Here is a 24,094-nt window from a genome sequence, read left to right on the forward strand (position 1 = left end):
ACTCTTTGCCCTGGTCCTGCCCAGGCTGGGGTAAATCTGTGTGCTCCTACCCACTCCCTCTCCTTGCAGTTAAATCCTCTTTAAAAAATTCTACCCCTACCTCTTTCGGCGGGGTTCTCGAACATCTCCCCCGCCCCCACTCCCTCCGACTGGGCCACTCCCAGCAGAGTTTTATTTTTCGGTCTTGCCCCGGCCGAGCGCGGCCGGGGCGGGTGGCTCAGCCGGGCTCTCAATCGGCGCTCCGTCGCCGCCGCCGCCCAGCTGCGCTGGGGCGCCCTCCGGAGATGCTGCCGTGGAAGAAGCACAAGTTCGAGCTGCTGGCCGAGGCGCCGCCACGGCAGGCGTCCAAACCCAAGGGCTACGCGGTGAGCCTGCACTACTCGGCGCTCAGCTCTCTGGCACGGGCGTGCCCCGAAGGCGCGCTCAGCCGGGTGGGCAGCATGTTCCGCTCCAAGCGCAAGAAGCTGCACATCACCAGCGAGGACCCAACTTACACCGTGCTCTACTTGGGCAATGCCACCACCATCCAGGCGCGCGGCGACGGCTGCACCGACCTAGCGGTGGGCAAGATCTGGAGCAAGAGCGAGGCGGGCCGTCAGGGCACCAAGATGAAGCTGACTGTGAGTGCGCAGGGTATCCGCATGGTGCACGCCGAGGAGCGTGCGCTGCGCCGCCCGGGCCACCTCTACTTGCTGCACCGCGTTACCTACTGCGTGGCGGACGCGCGACTGCCCAAGGTCTTCGCCTGGGTTTACCGGCACGAGCTCAAACACAAGGCGGTAATGCTGCGCTGCCACGCGGTGCTGGTGTCCAAGCCCGAGAAGGCGCAGGCCATGGCCCTGCTGCTCTACCAGACGTCAGCCAACGCTCTGGCGGAATTTAAACGGCTCAAGCGGCGGGACGACGCGCGTCACCAACAGCAGGAGCTGGTGGGCGCGCACACCATCCCGCTGGTGCCCCTGCGCAAGCTGCTCCTGCACGGACCCTGCTGCTACAAGCCGCCGGTGGAGCGCAGCCGCAGCGCGCCCAAGCTCGGCTCCATCACCGAGGATCTGCTCGGCGAACAGCAGGAGCAGGAGCTGCAGGAGGAAGAGAGAGGGGTGCACACGGAGGGCTGCCCGGAGGAGGAGGAGGAGGGGGATGAGGAGGAGGACCGAGCCGGGGAGGGCGACCCGGCAGAGCAAGAGGCCGAGGCGCAGCGGGCGCTGGTGGTGGCCATGCACTTCGAATGCGGGGACTTGCTGGACACGCTGGAGAGTGGCCGCGAAGAGGTGCTGGGGGGCGGCGGGGTCTCGCCGGGCCCTGGGGCTGGGTCGCCGTCTCTGCTGCTGGGCAGCACCTCCGACATGAAGGCCGAGCTGTCCCAGCTTATTAATGATCTGGGAGAGCTCAGCTTCGGCAACGACGTGCGCAGCCTGCAGGCCGACTTGCGGGTGACGCGCCTGCTGTCGGGTGAGAGCACGGGTAGCGAGAGCTCCATCGAAGGAGGGGGCCCGGAAGCTACCACTACCACCGCCGGGGACCAGTCGGACCCCGCCGACTGCGCCAGACCAGACGAGCCCCACTCGGGCTGAGCTCCCAGCAATGTCCTGTGCGCGCCCCTGTTGCCGCATCGTGACACCCCACCCCCGTCTCTCCACCACTTGCTTACCTTCCCGACCCCCCCCCCAAGAAAGGGGAAAGGGGACACTTGAGGCCCAGACCCTCCCCCACCCCCATACGTTTGGCTCTGTTTGAAGCAGGGCTCAGATTGCACGTGGAGATATGGGGGAGGGAAACCCTACAAGGAAGGGGAGAGAGGCAGCCCTCTGGGGTCTGGGGAGGGGAAGGGCAGCTGGTGTTAGCAAAGCCCCGCAGGCGTGAGGTGCCTGCTGGCCAGTTTCCTGTTTGTGGGCAGCTGGGGCCTGAGGAGGAGGGGTTAACTTCCTCCACCAGCCCCCAGCTGGGAGCGGCCTGGCGCTGTCACTGACATGTCATTAAAAAAAAAAAAGATTTGCTCTCAACGTTTGAGGCTTTAGTGCCACCTCCTTGCCCCCAGTCTTTTTGGTGCGAGAGCTTGGGTTGTTTACCTCAGACTCAGACCCTTGAAATTCTGCCAAATTCCTCAAATAACTGGTGGGGAAGGGAGGGGGGGAGAAAGAAAGTTGCATTTTGTTTACAGTTAAAGACATCTAATATCTAAAAAAGGAGTTTTCCTTTAGAAACACACACACCTTGCTTCCGCTCAAAAGATCTCACTCCATGATACTGTGTAAAATATTTTTGCACTGTTGTGAAGTATTTTTGACATTTTTTTTGTACATAACTGTTGTCAGAGTCCAATGTTTATATCTTTTGCTGTGCAAAAGGGACATGTAAAATGTTGTTCAGTTGTATATACAGAAATGTGTATAAAACATTTTGTTATTTTTAAAGAGTAGCACTGCTCTGGTTCTGTTTGCCCGCCAGTGGGGAGAGAATAAAGAGGAAAATTTAACAGAACAGGTGAGTGTCTAGACCTGCTTCAGAAAATGCTTGGCCGTGGGGCTGGGCGGCAGAGGGTGTGACCATGGCTGGGATGGAGTGGGAGGACAGTCATTGTCCTTTGCGGGGCTTGGAGGTAATTAGGGAAGGGGAACCCACTTTATGCGTAGCCTGGGGCCTTTCTGGTCCTCTGCAACTCTGTGTGCTGCAGCTAGGGCCGTGTTCTTCACTTATTATTAGTTGTGTGAGCGTAGGATTTTTCTGACTTCTTTGAGGCAGTTCTTGGAGATGCCGGTTGAGTTCTGTTCCTCATTGCCAGACCTGTGAGGTTATTTAGGGAGGGGTGACTTTCAAGGTCTTCTGAGGTTTTACCACCTTCTTCTGTGGTTCACCTTTTCCTTTCCAGACAGCTCAAGGAGCTTTAAAGGTGTGAATTAGAGAACTAAGGAAAGTCCCCACGATGCTCTCAGGAGTGGGAGCATCTCTGTTTTTCCTGGGAGGAAAGTCAAGGAGAGAGGAAAGTGGAGAGGTTCCAGTCATGGCTTGAATGAGTCATGGTGCACGTGGGGTGGGGTCGGGGCAGGGGCAGGTGGAAGAGCCTATTTCCTTTCCTTCTGCAACCCAGCATGACCCAGTGGGAGAATGGTTTGGAGGTCAAGGCGGAGAAGAACTGCTAGAGCTTGGTCTGTGTGTGTGTCTTAGCGTTTTCATGCTTTCCGTGTGTTTGTTTCTGTTGTAAACTCCAAACAGATGTCTCTAGTTTGGCTACACCCGATCAGCTGGAAGCTGTAATAAGATTCTGCCCAAACTGTGCATTCTGCAAACTATTTTTTCCCTTTGCCCCTATGGGCCCCTTTTCCTATGTTGCAGAAATTGATCGCTCTCCTGGCCTTCCCTCGTGTAGCGTCCTGAGGCCCTTGGTTTTGTTTTCATCATAAATGTGTTCGGAGCAGCTAGACCCAGTGATCCTAGGGAGTCTGGAATTCACTGGAGCCATAGAGGAAGGGGGGTGGTAGATTTTCTCCCTAATTAACAGGAGTGGTTCAGGCATAAGATGATCTTTAGAAAAGCAAAGGGTGGGTGGGTGGGTGGGAAATTGAAAAATATTCAGAGTCACTTTCTGAGGGCATTAGAACAAGGCCTAGCTTATATTTCTCTTCTGTTATATTTTGGTTTGGTTGAGAGTCCCTATCCCTTTTGCTGAATACCTCAGCTACACATTATTGGATGATGTTTTCAAACCCTCAGGTAGAGAGAGGGCAGGAAGGTCAGCTGTGGGTCATCGCTAGTTTGCATGGTTAGATTTCACATTTCAGTAATTTCATATTTCAGGTTATTTCCATGCACTGCCAGTTTCTTTGCTGTTTGAAACTGATGAGAACATTAATCACCGTGAAGATCATTTGATGAATACTTGGGGGTGGGGCAGGGTCTTCATGTCTTCCTTCTTAATCCAATTGATGTGTCCAATGAATGCCAAGGTGGCTTTCATCTGTGACTGATGGGGGTATGGTGATTGGTCAGAAAGTTCAGACAAGTGACATTTACACCAACACCATCAATAAATATAAGGCAACTGTCTCTTTAAAGTCTGATTTTTCCTGTTATCTGATTTATAAATAGGGAAGGGGTGTTTAGGGGTTGAGGAAGGAGAAAGAAGAAAATAAGCAGACTGCAAAAGAACCGGCTCTCTCTTTCCCTCCCCCCACCGGCACCCTCCCTTTCCCTCTTTCCTCCCCTCTACTTTTTGGCTTTTATCCCCACTGCACCCCAGGGCTCTGGCTGATGTAATTCTAGAAGAGATGCGAAGGTGATACATGATTCACCTCTTCTTACATCTCAGTCTTCCAGGGATGACATCACTAGCGTAAGGAGAGATGTTTTAAATGAAAAAACAAAATAAAACCGGAAAACCGATTTACTCTTGACGCTCAGAAGGAAAAGCGTGGTGTGACAAAAGCACAGCGAAGTAGTGGAAATACACGTTCCAGAAAGCACCTGAGGTCTGGTTTATTCATCAAATTTAGCTTTTCCGTCTCGCAAGGTGAGGCTCACGTTTCTCCTTTACTACCCGATGGTACTTTAAATGCAGTGAGACTCTTGCCACAGTCTTCCCCAGCCTAAGTAATCCTCGGTGTCCAGCACTGCAGCCTTGACTGCACGAAACACGGAGTGACTTACGGCTGAAAGAGAGATGGTTGCAGGGGTGGCCGCATGCGTCCACGGAGGAGGTGTTTCTCCACCTCTCTGGGCACAAACATCCCCTGTTTGTACAATTTTTGTGTGTGTTGAGGCAGAAGGAGAGAGGAGTAGGGCAGAGTAAAATAAACAATGGTATTACATAGCCTCTCAACTATTACAGTCAGTGGGTGTCAGACAACACCCACTCTACACACACACATGCTCCCCTCCTAAAGAAAACCTTCCCCCTCACTGCCCCGCAGTCAGCAGAAGAGTAGATTTTAAACAAATTAGAAAGGCTCTGTTATACTGAGAAAGCACAATGCCCTCCCAGGGACAGAGTTGCTTTTAAGGGTTCTGCTTGTGAAAGGAGAAAGAAATGGCTGGTAAAGTCCACCCCTAGCACCACACTGGAGATTAGAAAACCGCATGGGAGTCACCAAGAACCATGAGAAACGTAACAATTCTATTAGGAGCTCGTTGCCCTCATTTCTAAAGGGTTTAGTAATGTAATAAGAAGAACTCTTTCCTCTGTGTGGTATGCAACCGTAGCCTGAGCATCTGCTGGTAAGTGATGCGTGACAGAGCTAGCAATGTGCGTAGACTGTTGGTGCTAGGAGCCTCGCCTAACACGTGGGAAACTATTCAGGGCTCCAGGCGGGCAGGAGGCCCCTAGGGCCAGGGCGCTCTATACTCTTGCCACCAGGTTTTTCTGTACTTGGCCACATCTGTCTCTAGGTATTTCTTGTGATCCATTGGTTGTTTAGTAGCATATTGTTTAGCTTCCACATGTTTGTGTTTCTTTCAGTTTTTTTCTTATAGTTGATTTCTAGCCTCATAGTGTTGTAGTTGCAAAAGATGCTTGTTATGATTTCAGTTTTCTGAAATCTACTGAGGCTTGCTTTGTGACCCAGCATGTGATCTACCCTGGAGAATGTTCCATGTGCTCGGCCCCATCTGGATCTGGCTTTATGGTTAGCTGGGGCGTTTCCTGCTCCTGCTAGCTCATCCATGTTCACAATGTGCCTGGGCCCAGCCCCACTTCCGGCCCTCGCCCCCCCCCGCCAGCTCTGGAGTGACCCAATCTGAACAGCCTTGACTAACCACCATTTTGGTGGTTTGAATGGCTAGGTGGCCCTGCAGCTTGACACTAATTCCTTCACCGCTCTAGGGCTGTTCAGTGGCACCAGCAAAGGCCCTTATTTCTAACTCCGAGGGAGAGCAGCCCTTCCAACCACCTCCTTTCCTGGTTCTCTTCTTCATCTATCTCCCACCCCACTTCCTCCTGTAACACATCGTTCCCCTTGGGCTTCTCCTATTACCCAGCTTCCCACCTGATCCTGGCTTCATTTTTCCTTCTTCCCACAAACCTAGTTCAGGCTTTAATCACATGGAAGAAAAGAAAGCCCAAACTTTAAAGGAAAAACAAACCAAGCACACAGTCATCCATCAGCACCAATCCTGCAACTCCAGGGCATGCTTTGGCCCTGCCCACCCCCCACTTAGCAATGAACAAATGAGGTACAGAGGGGTGATGTCCTGCCCAAAGTTATACAAGGAGACACCAAAACCCAGGGGTTCAAACTCCTAAACCCATGCTCTTTTCATATTCCTCCAGTTTTTATGACTTATAACTAGATGTTTAGCTTTGGGATGGCAGAACCTGGCAGTTGAATTGTTCTTTGTTTCCCTCCTTTTTTTTTTTTTTTTTTTTTTTTCCGGTACGTGGGCCTCTCACTGTTGTGGCCTCTTCTGTTGCGGAGCACAGGCTCCGGACGCGCAGGCTCAGTGGCCATGGCTCACGGGCCCAGCCGCTCCACCGCACGTGGGATCCTCCCAGACTGGGGCACGAACCCATGTCCCCTGCATCGGCAGGCGGACTCTCAAGCACTGCGCCACCAGGGAAGCCCTGTTTCCCCCTTTCTTATGTACCCCTACATTTTACACATGGTAGATGCTGGATGATAAACGTGTGTGCCATTCTTCAACGTGCCACTCCCACCAACAAGTGCACATGAGTGTCTACTAGCTGCATGATGCCACAGGTAGAGGGGCCAGGTGTCTGTCTTCCTGGCAAGGATGCTGCTGGTGGGTGGGGTGGCCACCCCCAGAGAAACTTGGTCTCCTCTTATTCCCACCCCTGAGGTCTGGTCTGGCAAGTTCTTGCCCTAGAAGAGCAGGTGTAGTTTGAGCGTGGGGGAGCTCTTTCCCTTGCACCATATTTATTAATCATCTGTATCCCTCCTGGTTGGCTGAGTTCTCCCAGGACAGGCATGTGACTTTAGGCATCTCTGATTCACCAAACTTAGCATAGAGCCCAACACCTAGTAGGTGCTCAGGAAATGCTAAGGAGGGAGTAAGTAAAGGGGGTGATTCCACTTCATGCTATGAGAATAGGGCTGACAAAGTTCAAGGTCATCACCCAGATGGAGGAGCCAAGGTTTTAAGGATATTATGTTTGGAAGGGAGGGAAGACTGGGATTCAATTGACTCCTCCACTCCACATCAGGTAGATTCAGTTCTCAAGATTTTCCTTGGAACTTCCCCGACCTTCTTAGGGAAGGGATGGTTCCGGTTTGGAGAAGGATGGTTTACTTGGAATTAGCTTTAATGGAATTGTAGTCACCAAAGTTATTGCCCATATCCCTCCCTGTAATTTGAGCCAAATGAAGGCTCACAAAATGTGGCATGGCAGAAGCCTGAAGGAAGAGCCTTGAATCCAGGCCTTGAAGTGATCCGGACTCTGTCTGCACTGACCCAGTCAAGTCACTTCCCCTCTCTACCCTTGGGATCCTCATAGGTAAAATGGATGGGTTGCATTAGATAATAGCAAAACTAGAGTTCTGAATCAAAGAAGGAGCAAAGGTTAAGGTCAAGTGTGTTTCTGCCTTCCTCCATCCCCTAGTGGATGAGAATAGAAGAAACCTCTGACTGTGGCTAGAAACTGTCTGGGGCTCTGGGGACATCTTTAGGACTCACTGTGGCCTGGACCCTCACCAGAGTCTAATTTGGAGGTGATAGTCTCTTGGCCAAGCCAGAGCAGGAGTTGCCTGCTAGACATCCCTTTCACTACCTCAAAACCTGGAGGCCATGCTGTGTCCTAAAATGCAGACTGATACTGTATCTAAGGGCCAGGTTAGGAAACATAAAATAACTTGCCCTAAGATCACTCAGAAAGTTGGGGCTCGAAGTCAGGTCAGGTCTCCTAACTCCAAGTCCTACCCTCTTTTTCTCTGTATTTTTTTGGTTGGGATAAGGTAGTTTGAAAGCAACCCAGCCACTCTCCAAGGAGACTTGGCAGAGCCCAGGCATCTGATCAAAGACCATAAGGGCACCTGGTAGCACGGTGTTTTGTTTTCCTAATAAGGGAGACCAGGACCCACCGGCAACAAGTCTGGGAGTAAGAGGGAGCAGGGGGCTTCCCTGGTGGGGCAGTGGTTGAGAGTCTGCCTGCCGATGCAGGGGACACGGGTTCGTGCCCCGGTCTGGGAAGATCCCACATGCCGCGGAGCGGCTGGGCCCGTGAGCCATGGCCGCTGAGCCTGCGCGTCTGGAGCCTGTGCTCCGCAACGGGAGAGGCCGCAACGGTGAGAGGCCCGCGTACTGCAAAAAAAAGAGGGAGTAGGCATCCCGGGGCATCTTCCCCACCCTCTTGCTCCTCCCTACTCCAGAACCCATCTCAATCCTGGATCCCTCTCCTAGGGGAATTTATTCTTTGCTGCCTGTCAGGGATTCTCCCTCCCCTCTGTTCCAGGATTGGCCAACAATGAATGGCTCAAGAGGTCACCAGCTCACTCCAAGATCATCTACTCTCCCTGAGAGCCTGAGAGCCAGACAGAACCTCAGCGCACTTCCAGACCAGTCCCTTCCTTTTCTAGATGAGGACACTAAGCTCAGAGAAGGGAAAGGACTCGTTCAGGTGTTGCAGGGAGCTTACAGTGGAGCAACGATTAGAACTCAGGCTTCTCATTTCTCCCCTCCCTGCCTTGGTGACATGTGCCAAGTGTGTGTGTGTGAAGCACAGGGCCTGCCTCCCTCCCTTCCCTAAGTGGTAATGTTCACACTTTTGCATCCTCAAGCTATTGTTCCTAAAGCCTACAGTGCGTCCCAAACTCTTACCTAAGTGGTCTTTTCAGGGAACTGACATTTTAATAGGGTATTCTTGGATATTAAAAGCCTTTGAGATATAAAACCCCATAATAAGAGAATTTCAGGCGCCATGATGTAGGCGGCCAGAGTAGGCAGGAAAAAATGTTTTAGTGCAAGGAATACCTCTCCTAACATTACCGATGTTCTAGCGTCACAAGCCACGTTCCTAAAGGTCACACTCTTGCAGCTGAACTCATACACAGAGAAAGTGATGTTTCCAAGGTCTCGTGAGTTCAAGGAGGGAGGGTGGGTAGGGCCACTGGGTCCTACTATCAGTTCTGTGTGCCAGATCAGGGCTTGCAAATGATTCCCAGGCACCATCTAAAGATCTACAAAACCATCAGCAGTTCCTTGTCCACAGCTGCTGTCTGTCCTCCACCAAGGCTTCCTCTGCAGGTAAACCTGTCTTAGCCTTTGCAGGCTAACTCATCCTCTATGTCCTCAATTCCCAGGGAAAATGCTCACACTACCTGATTTCCAGTAGAGAAGCTCATCTCTTTAAAGGAGCACGATGAGATCAGGTGGTCCTGTTTGTGCCCACACCAAACCACACTACTTACCCGAAGGGGATGCGGAGCCACACCAAGGTGTGTGGGACCCTTCCTCTCATATCTGTAGCAGTTGTTGCTGATGAAGGAAGCTCACAGAGCCCATGGCTGGTCAGACCCTTTAGGAGGTGTTCACGTTGATGAAGTCCAAAGAGGTTTTAGTTACGTAATATCTCTGCCACTTCATTTCTTGGACCCAGGTCTTAGCAAATGTCCAATATTAACTGACAACTGAAATAACTGGGGGGCTGGGGTGGGGTGGGGGATGAGACTGTGGGTAGAGCCAAAAGAGAATTGGACTTGAGACCTGGTTCTAGCCTTGGTTTTCCCGTATATCAGCTCTTTGACCTTGGGCAAGTTTCTTTTTGTGAAATGGAGGTAGTAATAGCTAACCAAACGATCGCTCAGGTTGCTTTGAGGCTCAAAATCTAAACGTTGGATAAGTCAGTGCTCTCGGTAAAGAGCAGTCCAGGAAAGGAGTGGTGGCTGCTGGAATATTCAGATTGAAATAACACAGTCGGCTGAGTGAGCCTCAGTGGGGCTCCTCCACGGAGGGAATGTATAGCTGGGCAGGGACATTTTCCATGAAACATATTCCAGGGACCCAAGGAGGGAAAACAGGCAAACACAAGGAAGTAATCTATTAAGAATAGGAAACAGTAGGTGGGCGTTCAAATGGCATGCTTTATGTGGAAAGATTATGGGCCAATTTTCCATCTGAAGCTCTAGATAGCCACCTGAGCTATGCGGCTCCACCTCCAGCCCAATCTCTTCCATCGGCTGCGGCGGGAGAGCAACTGCCTGTGTTCTCTGGCTAGAGTTTTATTTGTTCTCTGTAATTTGATGATCAGCCAGATCAGTATTTCTAGTGTGATTACTGTTCTACACTCAGACTGACAGACACACACACACACACGCACTACTTCCTGAAACTTTCCACAAATATTCACAATCATGATTTCATTTACTTTTCAAATGGATGTCCCTGAAATGGACACGGTTCTCTTAGAGTGATTCTTTAGACTATTTTCTAGAAATGTGGAAGTTCTGAGGTGTTCCTTGGAGACATGCTATGTAGGTAGAGTACACACAGGAATAATTAGGATCCTCTCGTTCTGATGGAACTGGTGCGTGTGTGTGTGTGTGTGTGTGCGCGCGCGCGCACATGTGCAGGTTCCTGTGGGTGTGCCTGGGACTGTGCTCTTGTGTGTGTGCGCGCACACATGTGCAGGTTCCTGTGGGTGTGCCTGGGACTGTGCTCTTGTGTGTGTGCGCGCACACATGTGCAGGTTCCTGTGGGTGTGCCTGGGACTGTGCTCTTGTGTGTGTGTGTGTGTGTGTGTGTGTGTGTGTGTGTGTGTGCGCGCGCGCGCGCACACATGTGCAGGTTCCTGTGGGTGTGCCTGGGACTGTGCTCTAGGACGCAGCTGAGCTGTACTGTAAACTCAAGATGTTGTGCTTGGCATTAGTGTGAAATGATCAGTGAAAACTCACAGCGCAATGAGAGAGCTATGCTGTTCCTCCGAGATTTCGGCCAAGAAAAACTTCAAATCACGTCACCCTTTCCTTTCCATTGTACTCTGAGTCTTCTTTTTGGCTTGTTTTTAATCGTAAAGGATCCTGAAACTAATAGAAATCACCAATTTCCTTGAGGAATGCTCTATATCGTGGGAGACCACGATCCACAGGGGCCTCTGCTAGGATGACCACAGATCCTGGTTTGCTCAGGACAGTCCCCATTTATGCCTGATGTCCTCACATAATTATAGTAGAGCCACATTTCACTCTCAAAAGGGTCCTAGTTTGGATGATAAATTACATGTTTCCCTACCTATTACCTAGACAATTTTGACTTAATCTGTGCCTGTCTTTATCCATGCATTCCAGTTCTCTTCTTCACTGGAGAAACATTTATAATGCACCTACTGTGTGCCAAGCACTGTGCTGGCTGTGGGGTGAGGTGGGTTAGTCTGAGGTGGGGGATGGGGTGCACCTAGGGAAACAAGAAGACATCCCTGCCCTAATGGAGCTTGTAATCCAGTGGAAGAGACCAAAACATGTAATACCTGTACAACCTAAAAAGAAGTATGGGCAGTCAGTGTGTAAAGTATTGAGGGAACACAGGACAAGCAGCCAACCCACCGCTACCCAGCCAAGTGAGGGAGGGATGACCATAGAGGGCTTCACAAAAGAGATAGTTATCCTTTTCAACCATCAAGATGGTCTTCTCAAAGACTCTGACTGAGTTAAAACTTTGCCTCATCTAGGTTCTGGGGGAAGTGTAATCCTCCAGAACATTTTTTTTTTTTTTTTAAAGGGTGAGATTGGAGGATGCTTTTGAAAATTTCCTACCTGCAACCTCTCTCCAGCCCTGTACTTCTAAAGGCCATTTTAGAAGAATATTTGGGTTTTCTTCCTCATTGGTCCATTTCCTGATCCATGAACTTGGCAACCAGAAGGAATAGAATATGTTGGGTATAATTAAATAGGGTAAAGAATGTTAACTGCTTTAACAAATTCCATAATCTTACTGGATTAACATAAGGAGAGCTTATTTCTCACCTATGCAATATTCAGTGTGAATACTTGTGGTTGTCAAGCAGTCATTTAGGGACCCAGGTTCCTTCTACATTGTGGCTCCACCATCTTCTAGAGCAGGAGACATGGGCCAAGTTGGACTTGCTGGTTGTTTTTTGTATTTGAAGTTTAATTGGAACACAGTCATGCTTATCCATTCACACATTGTCTATGACTGCTTTGCACTATGGCAACAGACTTGAGTAATTGCAACAGTCTGTATAGCCCACAAGCCTAAAATGTTTGCCATCTGGTCCTTTAAAGAAAAAATTTGCTGACCTCTATCCTAGTACCTCAAAATTCTCTCTGGGTCACCTGCTTCCAGCCAGAGAATGTCTTCCAGTGGACAGAGAAAAAGTGTGCATGATCATTTGGAGGTTTTAATGGGCAGGCTTAGAAGTGACACACACAACTTCTCACCATGTTCCATTGGCCAGAATTCAATTTGTGGTTACATGTAACTGCAAGGCCAGCTGGGAAATGTAGTCCAACAGTATGCTCATAAGGAAATGGAAATGGACTTGGGGAAGAGATACATAGTCTCTGCAACAGAAACTCTTCATCTTATGGCCACAGGCCCAGGTTTAGATGAGCTGAGACTTTAGGAGGATCAGAGAAAAACTGTTATTTATAAAAGTTTGTGGGGGCTTCCCTGGTGGCGCAGTGGTTGAGAGTCCTCCTGCCGATGCAGGGGACACGGGTTCGTGCCCCAGTCCGGGAAGATCCCACATGCCGCGGAGCGGCTGAGCCCGTGAGCCATGGCCGCTGAGCCTGCGCATCCAGAGCCTGTGTTCTGCAACGGGAGAGGCCACAACAGTGAGAGGCCCGCGTACCGCAAAAAAAAAAAAAAAAAAATTTGTGAAGACAGTCATCATTCAGTCTGCACTTGGTCCTAAGGGCTGCTTTGAAGAGCTCAGGACCCAGAGTTCCAGTAACTTTTCAGAAACAGTTGCTGCAAACATTAGCCCAACACTAGAAGGATTTTTGAGGGAAACTGTCCCCTCTCTGGGGGCTCTGTGAATTCCTACGGCCTTTGGGAGCAGATCTCTCTTTCTCCTGAGACAACCCAGCCCCTGGATGACAGTTCTGATTCTTGAAAAGTTCTTCTAAGATTTGTCACACTGCCCTGTGAGGCTGCAGAGAACAAGTCAGCGACTTCTTCCTTGGTCAGACCCAGCCGCCTGCAGGGAGATGCCTGGGTTCTTCTCTCCTAGAAAGGCCTCAGCTTCTCCCACCAGGGACCCAGACACCTGGGGAGAGGACGGCTCTGCTTTTCCAGTGAAAGGGAGACCTGGATAGATGCGTGAGTGGTCACTGAAAGTTCTGGGAAGGCCCTAAGTGAATTGCACTGTCCCCCAGAGGTCTGAGAGAGGTCCCACTGTCCCATGTCAGAAATGCCTCTACTGGGCTTTTCTCGTGGTGCAGTGGTTAAGAATCTGCCTGCCAATGCAGCGGACACGGGCTCGAGCGCTGGTCCAGGAAGATCCCACATGCCATGGATTAACTAAGCCCATGAGCCACAACTACTGAGCCCTCGTGCCACAACTACTGAAGCCTGTGCGCCTAGAGCCCGTGCTCCACAACAAGAGAAGCCATTGCAATGAGAAGCCAGCGCACCACAACAAAGAGTAGCCCCCACTCGCTGCAACTAGAAAAAGCCCGTGCACAGCAACGAAGACCCAACACAGCCAAATATAAATAAATAAAATAAATAAATTTATATATATATAAAAAGAAATGCCTCTACTAAATGCTCAATCTGCATACTGACCCGGGGGAGGGCAGGAGAGAGGGACTTTATACTTTATATGATACTAGATTGGCTGAATTTTTATTTTATTAGCATGCTACATTTATAATAAACTAATCTAATTTTAAAAAAACATTGTATAGTGCATTTTAGAAATATTTTAATTCAGAATAGTATTTTTTAAAAGGTTTAGGGTACCTAACAGGATTAACTGGGAAATGTACTGGTGTGGGTGTTAATGGAATATGGCATTACTTTATTCATCATTATTCTTTGATAAGTTTAGAGATAAACTAGCAAATAGTTTAAATAAATGCATCATTATCGAGAAAAAAAAAAGAAGAAAGGAAGGAAGGGAGGGGGAAAAAAAGAAAACAAAGGCAACAAGCTGTGCCTCTTCCAGAGGTAACCACCACAGGGGGAGAAGCACAGGATTCTAACTCAGAGACCTGGGTTTGCACCCCATTCTACAAGGCTCCCTGTGTGATGTTGCAGAAAGAGGTGCATTTCTCCTAGGTCTGCTAAATTTGTAAACAGGGTCATTATGCTTCCTTATGGCATTGTGCAATTCAAAGGAAATCACATATATAAGCCACCTCTTATGGAAAAGCATGACACAAATGTGAGAATTTTCCTTGCTGACAGTTGGGTCTCAGGTGGATCGGGAAGCATGCCCTGGAGAGATTCTGGCCATGTGGTGGCCAAGCCTGCTCCATCCTTCTCTAGCTGCTTCCTGGGAGTTCCACTTCCCCGAAAACTTCTTGAGGATGGATACCTATTTCCTAGAGACCTGCATTACTAAAGGATAGATCCTAGATTGGGGTCTGTCCAAGGGACTCTCCCCGCTGGGAGGTTCTTCTGGTCAGTGATCCCTCTGGCACTCCAACCCTGCCTCCATCTGAGGAGACCACCCTTCTGTGTAGCATACTTTACAAAGGATGCTCTTAGCCATTTTCTCTTCTGATGCTCATAACCACTCAAGGGAGGCAGGCTGGGCAGCATAAATAACTCAGGTTTCAGGTGAGAGACCTAGGGGTTTAAAGAATGGAATGGAGTAGAAAGGAAAGCCACCGCAAGTGTTTAGCACCTACTGTATGCAAGGCAAAGCGCTGGGCGCTTCAAGTGCATGCATCTCATGGTGGTGGAGTAAGTAACGGGCAGATCTGGTACTGCGGTCCAGGCTTCCAGATTCCAAGTGCTCTACAAGCACAGAATGGCACAAGGCAGGGGGATTATGAGGAAGGAATACTGGGAGATGGCTGGGTAGACAGGCAGGAGAGTAATAGAGAGGGGCAGGTCGGGGTGCGGAGGGGAGGTTGGCAGCTGCTGGCAGGTATGAGGCTATGGATGGGGTCTGGGCCATAGTTCCCATTATGTGGCTGTCATCAAAGTGCCCAAATAAATAAAGGTTTGCAATTACAGGGAGACATGCAGATATAGCAGCAGAGCCCAGATGTTAATTAAGCCTAAGATAGGTTATTATCTCTCTCCATTGGACTGAACAGAGGGAAATTGATGCAGATGGCAGGTTGGGGACTTGCCCATGTGACTGTTATGTGTTATTATTTCTGGTTTTTAAGAGGCACCTAACCTGGGGCTCTGGGGTACAGCCAAAGGGAAGGAGGCTACATTTAAGTGCTAGTCACTGAGGACGTTTCTCTCTCCTCCCCCACAGTTAAGGAAGGGCCTGCCTAGGCACTCAGCGTTTGCCCTGTGGCTTTCTGAAGCCACCTGACTTGTGTTCCCACAATGGGGCTGCCACAGAGCCAGAGAGCAGAGTGTGGGGTGCAGAGTACAGGAAACCTGCAGGTGTTCCATCCTAAAGTCCTCAGTGCAGCTAGGCAGGGAGGAATTAAAATAGGCAACGACCAGCGCGGCATGGTCACCTACCCAACTGAATGGACACTGGCTGTAGCACTGGCCTAGTGCGGGTCTTAGGGACCTCTGTTTGGCCAGGTGCTAACTCTTTGATTGCTGGATCTTGGACAGGTGTGTGTGTGTGTGTGTGTGTGTGTGTGTGTGTGTGTGTGTGTGTGTTGGGGTGGGGGAGGGGGTCCAGAGGAAGGGCCCGGTGGTCAGGGTGACCCAAGAAGCACTACTGCATGGAGGCTTGAGTCAGGGGCTATTTACCAATAGATATGGAAATAATTCAGTGTTTTACCAATCAATATGACTGTATTAGCAGAATATCAATCATGAGAAAAGTACTTTTTTAATCTGTAAAGTAATTTATGAGTATCAAATATTTTATAATAATAATAATATTTTATTAATAATAAAATGATGACATTTAGTCCCTTCATAATAGCACTATTGGACTTTGCTTTCATGCCTATTTTCTAATGGGCTGCCTTTCAGATACCAAGAAGTTGTTTCTTTTCTTTTCTTTTTTTTTTTAATAAAGAACAATAATTATGTTTGAATTTCACTTTCTTTTTTTAAAAAATTAACTAATTTATTTATTTTTGGCTGTGTTGGGTCTTTGTTGCTGCGTGCACTCTTCCTCTAGTTGCGATAAGCGGGGTCTACTTTTCTTTTTGGTGCACGGGTTTCTCATTGCGGTGGCTTCACTTGTGGAGGAGCACGGGTTCTAGGCACGGGGGCTTCAGTAGTTGTGGCATGTGGACTCAGTAGTTGTGGCTTGTGGGCTCTAGAGCACAGGCTCAGTAGTTGTGGCGCATGGGCTTAGTTGCTCCGCGGCACATGGGATCTTCCCGGACCAGGGCTCGAACCTGTGTCCCCTGCATTGGCTGATGGATTCTTATCCACTGCGCCACCAGGGAAGTCCCAAGAGGATGTTTCTGATTGGCTGGTCAGTGGACTGGGAGCCTTGGTTAACTCTTGCTTTTAGGGTGGTGGGGAGAGTAAGTTTTTCTTTCTTCCTCAGTGTCTTCCATCAGTAAGATACATTTACATTGTTGCAAGATAGATGGTCACCTGTGGGTAGGCCACCTGTATCTGTCCACCTTTGTAGATCAGGTAACTGTATATTGATGAAAAAGTGGGTTGCTTAGGAGTCAACCTTTTATTCTAAGCATCAGTTGGAACCACTGAACAGAAACTACACTCCCAATATCACGTGTGTGGTGCGGGGTACAGAGGGAGGGCCTGGGTGGCCAGGGTGGCCAGGGTGACACAAACAGGAGGACCGCAGGGAGGCCTGGGTCAATGGCTATTCACTCACAGGTGTTTACCAACAAGTACTTCTCTACTAATCCACCGAGCAAAAGAAGAGTGTCATTCTTTGGTTGGGGGCTTGGAAGAGTGGTCAGCCATCATTTTCAAGCAAAAGCTGTGGAGTGACGTGGACTCCTCTTGCTGTCCCTGGCCTCAATCACCTCCGGAGTCCCAATTCTCAAGGACACTATATAAAGATTTCCTAATTAGGCTTTTACTGTGCTTGGAGACACGGGTATGTAGGCTGCTGAGCAGAGTGTGCCCATGATCTTGAAGATCAGAGTAAGACATGGCTTACTTCTGAATCTTGACCTTGGTTTTGAAGGGCTGAATCATAATAATGATAATAAAAAAGATGGAATGAAGACGTTTTGAAATACTATAGTGACCTAGCTACACTCCACCTGGGAAAGGCGAACAGGCAGGAGTTACTTTAATTCTCTTCAGCTCATCTGTTAAAAGGCTGACTGAACATTCAGATCAAGCCTTAGTATAACCCGGCATGCACAGACTGTAATGGCCAGTCCTTTGTGTAGATCCTGTGGAATAAGAAAAGCCATAATGAAAACTACTGATACAGGCCTGGCCTGTAACTGTCCATAGTTCACCTGGGAGATGTCTGACCTATGAGTTTGCCCAATTATGTGAAGAGTCCCCATTTAGGAAGTCTTGCCTTTAATGTACTCTCACTTTTCTCCTAAATTCACAGTCACCATGATGACTACCATCATGTTAAAATCTATTTAAATCACCCAGGAATGTTTATAGAAGACTTTAGTGCCCTCATTAAATTTCAAAAATAATAATAACTAATATAGTTATAGCATACAAGAGTATTTTTACGTCCATTATCTCTTTTGATTTTCACTAGCCCTCTGAGATGGGTAGATATTATGACCATTTTATAGATGAGGAGATTAAGGCACGACGAGCAGGAACCGGCTTAGAATCATAGCAGCAGAGATATTAGTGATCAGCTGGTCACTGACTTTCTTTTTCAGATGGAAAAACCAGCTGGAGGGAAGAGACTTGCCGAGTCTCTTAGTAATTGGAGCAGAGATAACTTGCCAAGGGTGTTTTCTCACAATTATTTTAAGGAAAGTACCTGAAATCCAAGACATTGTCCATTTGATCTGGGACTTAAGTTTGAATGTGTTTGGGGAAAGGGGGGTGGCTGCCCTCCAGCCTTAGGATCAGAGCCTGGACCAGAGCCTTTAACATGTGGCCCAGTGGTTGTTTTGAGCCCGTAATTACCAATTTAATGCAATGTAACAGACATAGAACGTAAGAGACGGGTTTTAACTCTGCAGAGTGGGGCATTCAGTCCCAGAAGAAGGAAACAGTTGGGGGAGGGATCCTGGGAGCCTCAGCCACCATAGACCATTCTGGAAGGGTTCCTGGTCCTCACTCCCCTCCCGCACACTCCCCCACCTCCCTCAGCAACCTGTACCTCTGTCTGCCGGGAGCTCCGAGGCTTTGGGGTGGGAGAGGTGCTTGGCTGGGCACATTCCCACTGCCTCACCCCATTGACCTCGTAGCGCCACCCTCCCTCTCCAGAGCCAGACAGGCTCTCCCATCACGCAGGACACGGTGCCGGGCACTGAAGAGTAGGAGACTCACTCTAGGCTCCTGCCCTCAAGGACCTTGTGGCTTTGGTGGGGGGAGAGAAAGGTGGAGGCACACAGAAGCAGCCATGGTTCCCCGTAGCAAGTTCCCCCACAGAGTTTTCCATAAAACGCGTGGGAATGTGGGACAAGAGGGGCTGGAGGAAACGGACAATACTGATAAGCCCAGAGGGAGGAGTGGGGCTGTGACTGGAGACAGGGCATTTTAGGCTGTAGGAACGTCAAGGGGGGACAGGAAGAGTATCATGGTTCATCAGAGAAATGCCTTGGGGCTCAGTGCGTGTGTGTGCGTGTGTGTGTGAAGATGGATTGGTGGATGGGGGTCAGATCATAAAGAGCCTGCACACTCGACAACTCTGACCTTTCCGTTGAAAACCGTGGGTTTGAAGGATTTGAAGGATGGGCAGCATGGTGCCGTGAGACGGCCGGCTGGTGTAGGAACGCTCACTCCTGACGGCGGGGAGGAGGGGGGCAGTGAGGAGGGAGGGCCCGGAGGCAGGGAGAACAGGGAAGAGGCTCTTGCAATAGTCCAGGCAGGAGATGATGAAGACCTGGGCTGAGGGAGAGATGCTGGGCATGGGGAAGGGGGACAGGTCCCAGGGACATTTCAAAATCATCAGGAGGACAAGAATAAGGGAGAGTGAGGTGTCCAAAATGCAGGGGTGTGCTGGAGCCGGCGGGCACTGCTCGGGAGACGGACTGTGTACATCTTTTCCTAACTCTGCACTCAGGAACATCATGTTGGCGCCTTTAAAGCAGCCGTGGGAGTAGCATTAACACCACAGAAATTAAAAATAGTCTGCAAATCAGGACCTTTTCTCCTCAGAGAGCCGGTTGTTAAATATTTACCAACACACCTTTGCTGAGCTTCTCCTGCTGTGGGTGGTGCAGACGGAGGCATCAGAGGCAGTGGCCTCCGGAGATTTCAGAGGCATTTGAGATGAGCCTTGGGCAAGCGATAAGTTTGTGGTTGGTAGGGGGTAAGGGAAGACATTTTTAGTGAACGCTCAGTGTGAGCAAAGGCCTACCTTCCTCTGGGGTATCTCGGCACAGAGAATGGAACTTAAGAGACTCTTGGTGACTGTTCGTTGGCTACTGCTAGCAGAATCTTCAAGTAGATCAGATGCACCAATGAAATGTTCTTTAAATACTTACAGGTACGTGATGCATGTTTACCATGAACTAGTCCATTTGTGCCAGGAGTTCATCTTTACACAGAGCATTCCCTGAATCCAGCTGTAATGGTTAATTAATTACCTTAAGAATGACTCAGAAATTTTCCTAGGTTATTTTTAGTAGCGGAGCGCCAGAGAGGGCTCCAAAGACTTTCTCAGGGTCACAGCTAATTAGTGACCTTCCCCAGGATCAACACTTTGGAGGTAGAAGTTGTAATAGTTACCTATAACTGCAAAGCACAATTCCTCCCAACTTTAAAAAAAAACAGTTAAAAAACTGGCTTAAAACAACAATAAACATTTATTATCTCAGAGTTTTTGTGAGTCAGGAATTCAAGAGTCAGGAATTCAAGAGTGACTTAGTTGGGTGGATTTGGCTTTTATATATATAAAATATCTAAACTATTGTATATTATATAAAATTTATATGTTATATATAACCTATATAACTATATATAACCTATATATATATATTATGTATATATAATTTATTATGAGAAATTGGCTCACACAATGTGGATGTTACAAAGCCCCATTATCTGTTGTCTACAACCTGATGCCCAGGAAAACTGGTGTTGTAATTCAGTCTGAGTCTGAAGGCCTGAGAATTGGGGGAGCCAATGGTGTAAATCCAAGTCTGAGGGCAGGAGAATATGAGATGAGAAGTCCCAGCTGAAGCAGTGAAGCAGGAAGAAGAGGGATGACTTCCTCCTTCCTCCACCATTTGTCCTATTCAGGCCCTTCGGATTGTATGATGCCCATCCACACTGGGGAGGGCCATCAACTTTACTGTTTCTCATCCAGAAACACCCACACAGACACACCCAGAAATCATGTTTAATCTGGACACCCCATGGCCAGTCAAATTGACACAGTAAATTAAGCATCATGGGGTCTCTCGTGAAATTGCGGTAGGGACGTCTGCTGGGGCCGCCATCATCTGACGGGTTAGAGGATCAGCTCTCACGGGGGCTGGCCCACGTGGCTGGCATATTCGTGCTGGTGTGGGCAGGAGGCTGTAGGTCCTCACAGGGGCCTCTGTAGGGCTGCTGGCATCCTCACAGCAGGGCAGCTGTTTCCTCCTGAGTGAGTAATCCAGAGAGATCAAGGCAGAAGCTCCAAAGTCTTTTATGACTTAGCTTCAGAAGTCATCATCATCATTTCCACAATATCCTAGTGGTCACACGAGTGAGTCTTACTCAGTGTGGGAGGGGATAATACAAGAGTCAGGGATCACTGGGGACCAGATTGGACGTTGGTTACCACAGAGCCCAATACAGCAAGTGAGTTAAAACCGGGAGACTCTTGACGTCAGAGGACGTGGTCTGCCATTTGGTAGGTAGGTATCCTGTTAAAGACTCAACTTCCTTTACCTCTAAAGTGGGACAACTGGTCCTGCCTGGTTTGCCATAACAAGTCGTGATGAGGACCAAACTGCAAAGAACAGTACAGATGTTAGTTCCAGTGATTATTCCTAAGCCACCTTCGTTTAAAAAAAAATGCAAGAGAGAGAACCCTACGTCCTTGCTTATTGATGGCTATTCAGCAAAGCATAGGGATTCAGGCCTCCAGGAGAGGCGGCTGCAGTGCGGTGGGTACAAGGATGCGCTCTAGAGTGAGGCTTCCTGGGCTCACAACTCAGCTCCACCACTCACCAACGGTGTGACCCGGGGCCAGTTACTCAATTCCTCTGTGCCACAGTCTCTGCACATATTTCCGTGGGAATGATGACAGTACCTGCTTCATAGGGATGTTGTGAAAATTAAATTAGCTAATTCAGGTGAAACATTAAGAACAGTGCCTCCTGACATTCAGTGACTGCTTGATATAAATCCTAGCTTTGGCTCCAGAGTGGCCACAAAGTCTGGAAACATACATATTATTATTATATTATTATTATTTTTTTTTTTTTTGCGGTTCACGGGCCTCTCACTGCTGTGGCCTCTCCCGCCGCGGAGCACATGCTCCGGACGCGCAGGCCCAGCAGCCATGGCTCACGGGCCCAGCCATTCCGCGGCACGTGGGATCCTCCCAGACCAGGGCACTAACCCGTGTCCCCTGCATCGGCAGGCGGACTCCCAACCACTGCACCACCAGGGAAGCCCTACATATTATTTTATCACGTGTTATAATGTGATATCCATAAACCATTTATTATATATTGGCCTGTGTTGCTAGACTTGGTGGCCAACCTCTATTATGGCCTCTGATCCTGACTGTCCAGGCAGTTTACTCTGTCCTTTAGTTGTGCCTGTAATCCAGTTGGCTGATCTGGTATAAGATCCTAATCTTTCATTAGAGAGGAGAAGGCCCTCATTATACTTGTTAATGTTGACCCCACTTCCAAGCTTCCCCAAATGTAGGTTCTGCTAACACTGCTCTCCAGGGTGTTGCTCACCCCAGTGGGCCTCTTTATTACATGAGCACACAGGGCAGAGAAGATGCCCCGTGCTATTAAGTTGGTTTTGCAAATCGCAGTGGCCAACTACATAATGGCATAAAGATACATCTCACCTCGAAGGGGGCAGGGTACCAGACATCACATGAAAAGGGTTCCGAACAACCTGTAAAATTGCCCTAGGAAAGGAATGTTCCAGAGCAGGAAGATTTGCAGTTGCAGAGATGTATCTCATGTTAATAATATTGAACATACAAAACTCTGAGTCTAGAAACTGGTAGTTTTGACGGTGTTGTAACTTATGTTATAAAACGACTCTTTGCAAATAATTTACCAGTTTCTGTAAATACCCAGCTCTCTGGTTTGTTTAAATATTTTTTATTTTCTTTTTTAAAGGATTTGAGGCACATCTTTCTGGAGAACATCTATCACCTAGATTTTCCCAAAACGTGTTCTTGGAACACTAATCCCATGGGGTGTTACTGGATGTTACATTAAAAAAGTTTCAGTGATCAAATGAGGTCAGGAAACACTGGATTAAACATAGTTAAACAAGCTTCCTTTTTACAGGACTTCTCAGAGCCTTTAATATACTAATATTCCTTATGAATCTCCATGAGGGTGATACAATCTAAAGTTTTTCCTACATTTATTTGATCGTAAACCATTTTGGGAGGGGGGATATATTTCAGAAAAAGTATTCAGCGGAAAATAGATATAGGAAAACATAGACCTAATAATTGCAAACCTACCGGTTCATCTGCGTGCCATATCCACATTCGATTATTTCTGGTAACACCATACCCCTCTCTTGAGAACTGTTCCCAGCCGCATTCATGTGGTCCCCAGGGGAGCTGGCATTTTCTTGACCACAAGCAACACACCTCCTAGCCATAGGAGTGAGCACCAGACCTGGGCTGGGCCACTCAGTCCCTTTTCTGAAATCTTTGGATTTGGGACCAATGATTCTTTCCCTGGTGGCTGAGCCTGTAAGACATAAAATGTGAAGAACTGTTAGTTGTTATGTTTTCTTGTATCCGGAGAAAGCTGTTCTGTGATGGTGTTTAATAGTACTAATAGGCAGAGGGAAAAACACGGGAGATGGAGAGACCAGATGTATTTGACTCCTTGGTTCTGGCTCTGGACTTCTCATTCCATTCCCACTTTTGTGCAGTTTGGTTAAGCTATGTCGGTACTACTCAAAGTGTACTCAGGTGTGTTTGTGGACCAGTGCTGTTTCCCAAACTGTGCATTATTTGTCTGTAGTGAGGTAAATTCAGAAAGTGAGTGTTTAGTAAATTAAGAGGCATTTTATTTTTCTAGTAATTCATATTGATGTAATTTACCAAAGTACTGATCTACAATGGATAATAATAATAATAAAACCTGGGCCTTGGGGCTTCCCTTGTGGCGCAGTGGTTAGGAACCTGCTTGCCAAGGCAAGGGATGCGGGTTCGAGCCCTGGTCCGGGAAGATTCCACATGCTGCGGAGAAAATAAGCCCGTGCGCCACAACTCCTTAGCCCGCGTGCCACAACTACTGAAACCCGCGCACCTAGAGCCTGTGCTCTGCAACAAGAGAAGCTGCCACAATGAGAAGCCCATGCACGGCAACAAAGAGTAGCCCCCACTTGCCGCAACTAGAGAAAGCTCACATGCAACAATGAAGACCCAATGCAGCCAAAAATAAATAAAGAAAATAAAGAAAAAAAACTCCTGGGCCTTCAGCACAGATAGTTTGAGAAACACTGGTCATGAGATATTCTAGCAAGGCTGCTATATACGGTTGTGTAGGTAGTGCACTGCACAACTCTAGGAAGTGCAGATCATATAGGTGGCAACGTGAATGATTCCACCCTGCCTGAGGTGTACAGTGTACAACTGGCCCAACAGTTGACACAGTCCTTTGATCTCAGTATCCTTCCAACAAATTCCTTTTTGTTTTGCTTAAATTAGCCAGAGTCTTTTTGCTGTTGTTACTTTCAACCTAAGGAAATTTAAATAACACATCTTCTACTGTCCCAGTGGCTTATTTCAAGTGTCTACTATATA

The 24,094-nt window shown here is 48.4% G+C and overlaps 1 protein-coding gene across 1 annotated transcript; it reads left to right on the forward strand.

Annotated features, from left to right (window-relative positions):
* The first annotated feature begins 274 nt into the window (after positions 1–274).
* FAM43A (family with sequence similarity 43 member A) lies at positions 275–2,438 on the forward strand. The gene has a single exon (XM_082654862.1). It carries the CDS (start codon positions 285–287, stop codon positions 1,572–1,574), a length of 1,290 nt encoding a protein of 429 aa, XP_082510988.1. The 5' UTR covers positions 275–284; the 3' UTR covers positions 1,575–2,438.
* The last annotated feature ends 21,656 nt before the right edge of the window (positions 2,439–24,094 follow it).

This window comes from Grampus griseus (assembly GCF_964374135.1).
Source record: "Grampus griseus genome assembly, chromosome: 5".
Taxonomy (NCBI): domain Eukaryota; kingdom Metazoa; phylum Chordata; class Mammalia; order Artiodactyla; family Delphinidae; genus Grampus; species Grampus griseus.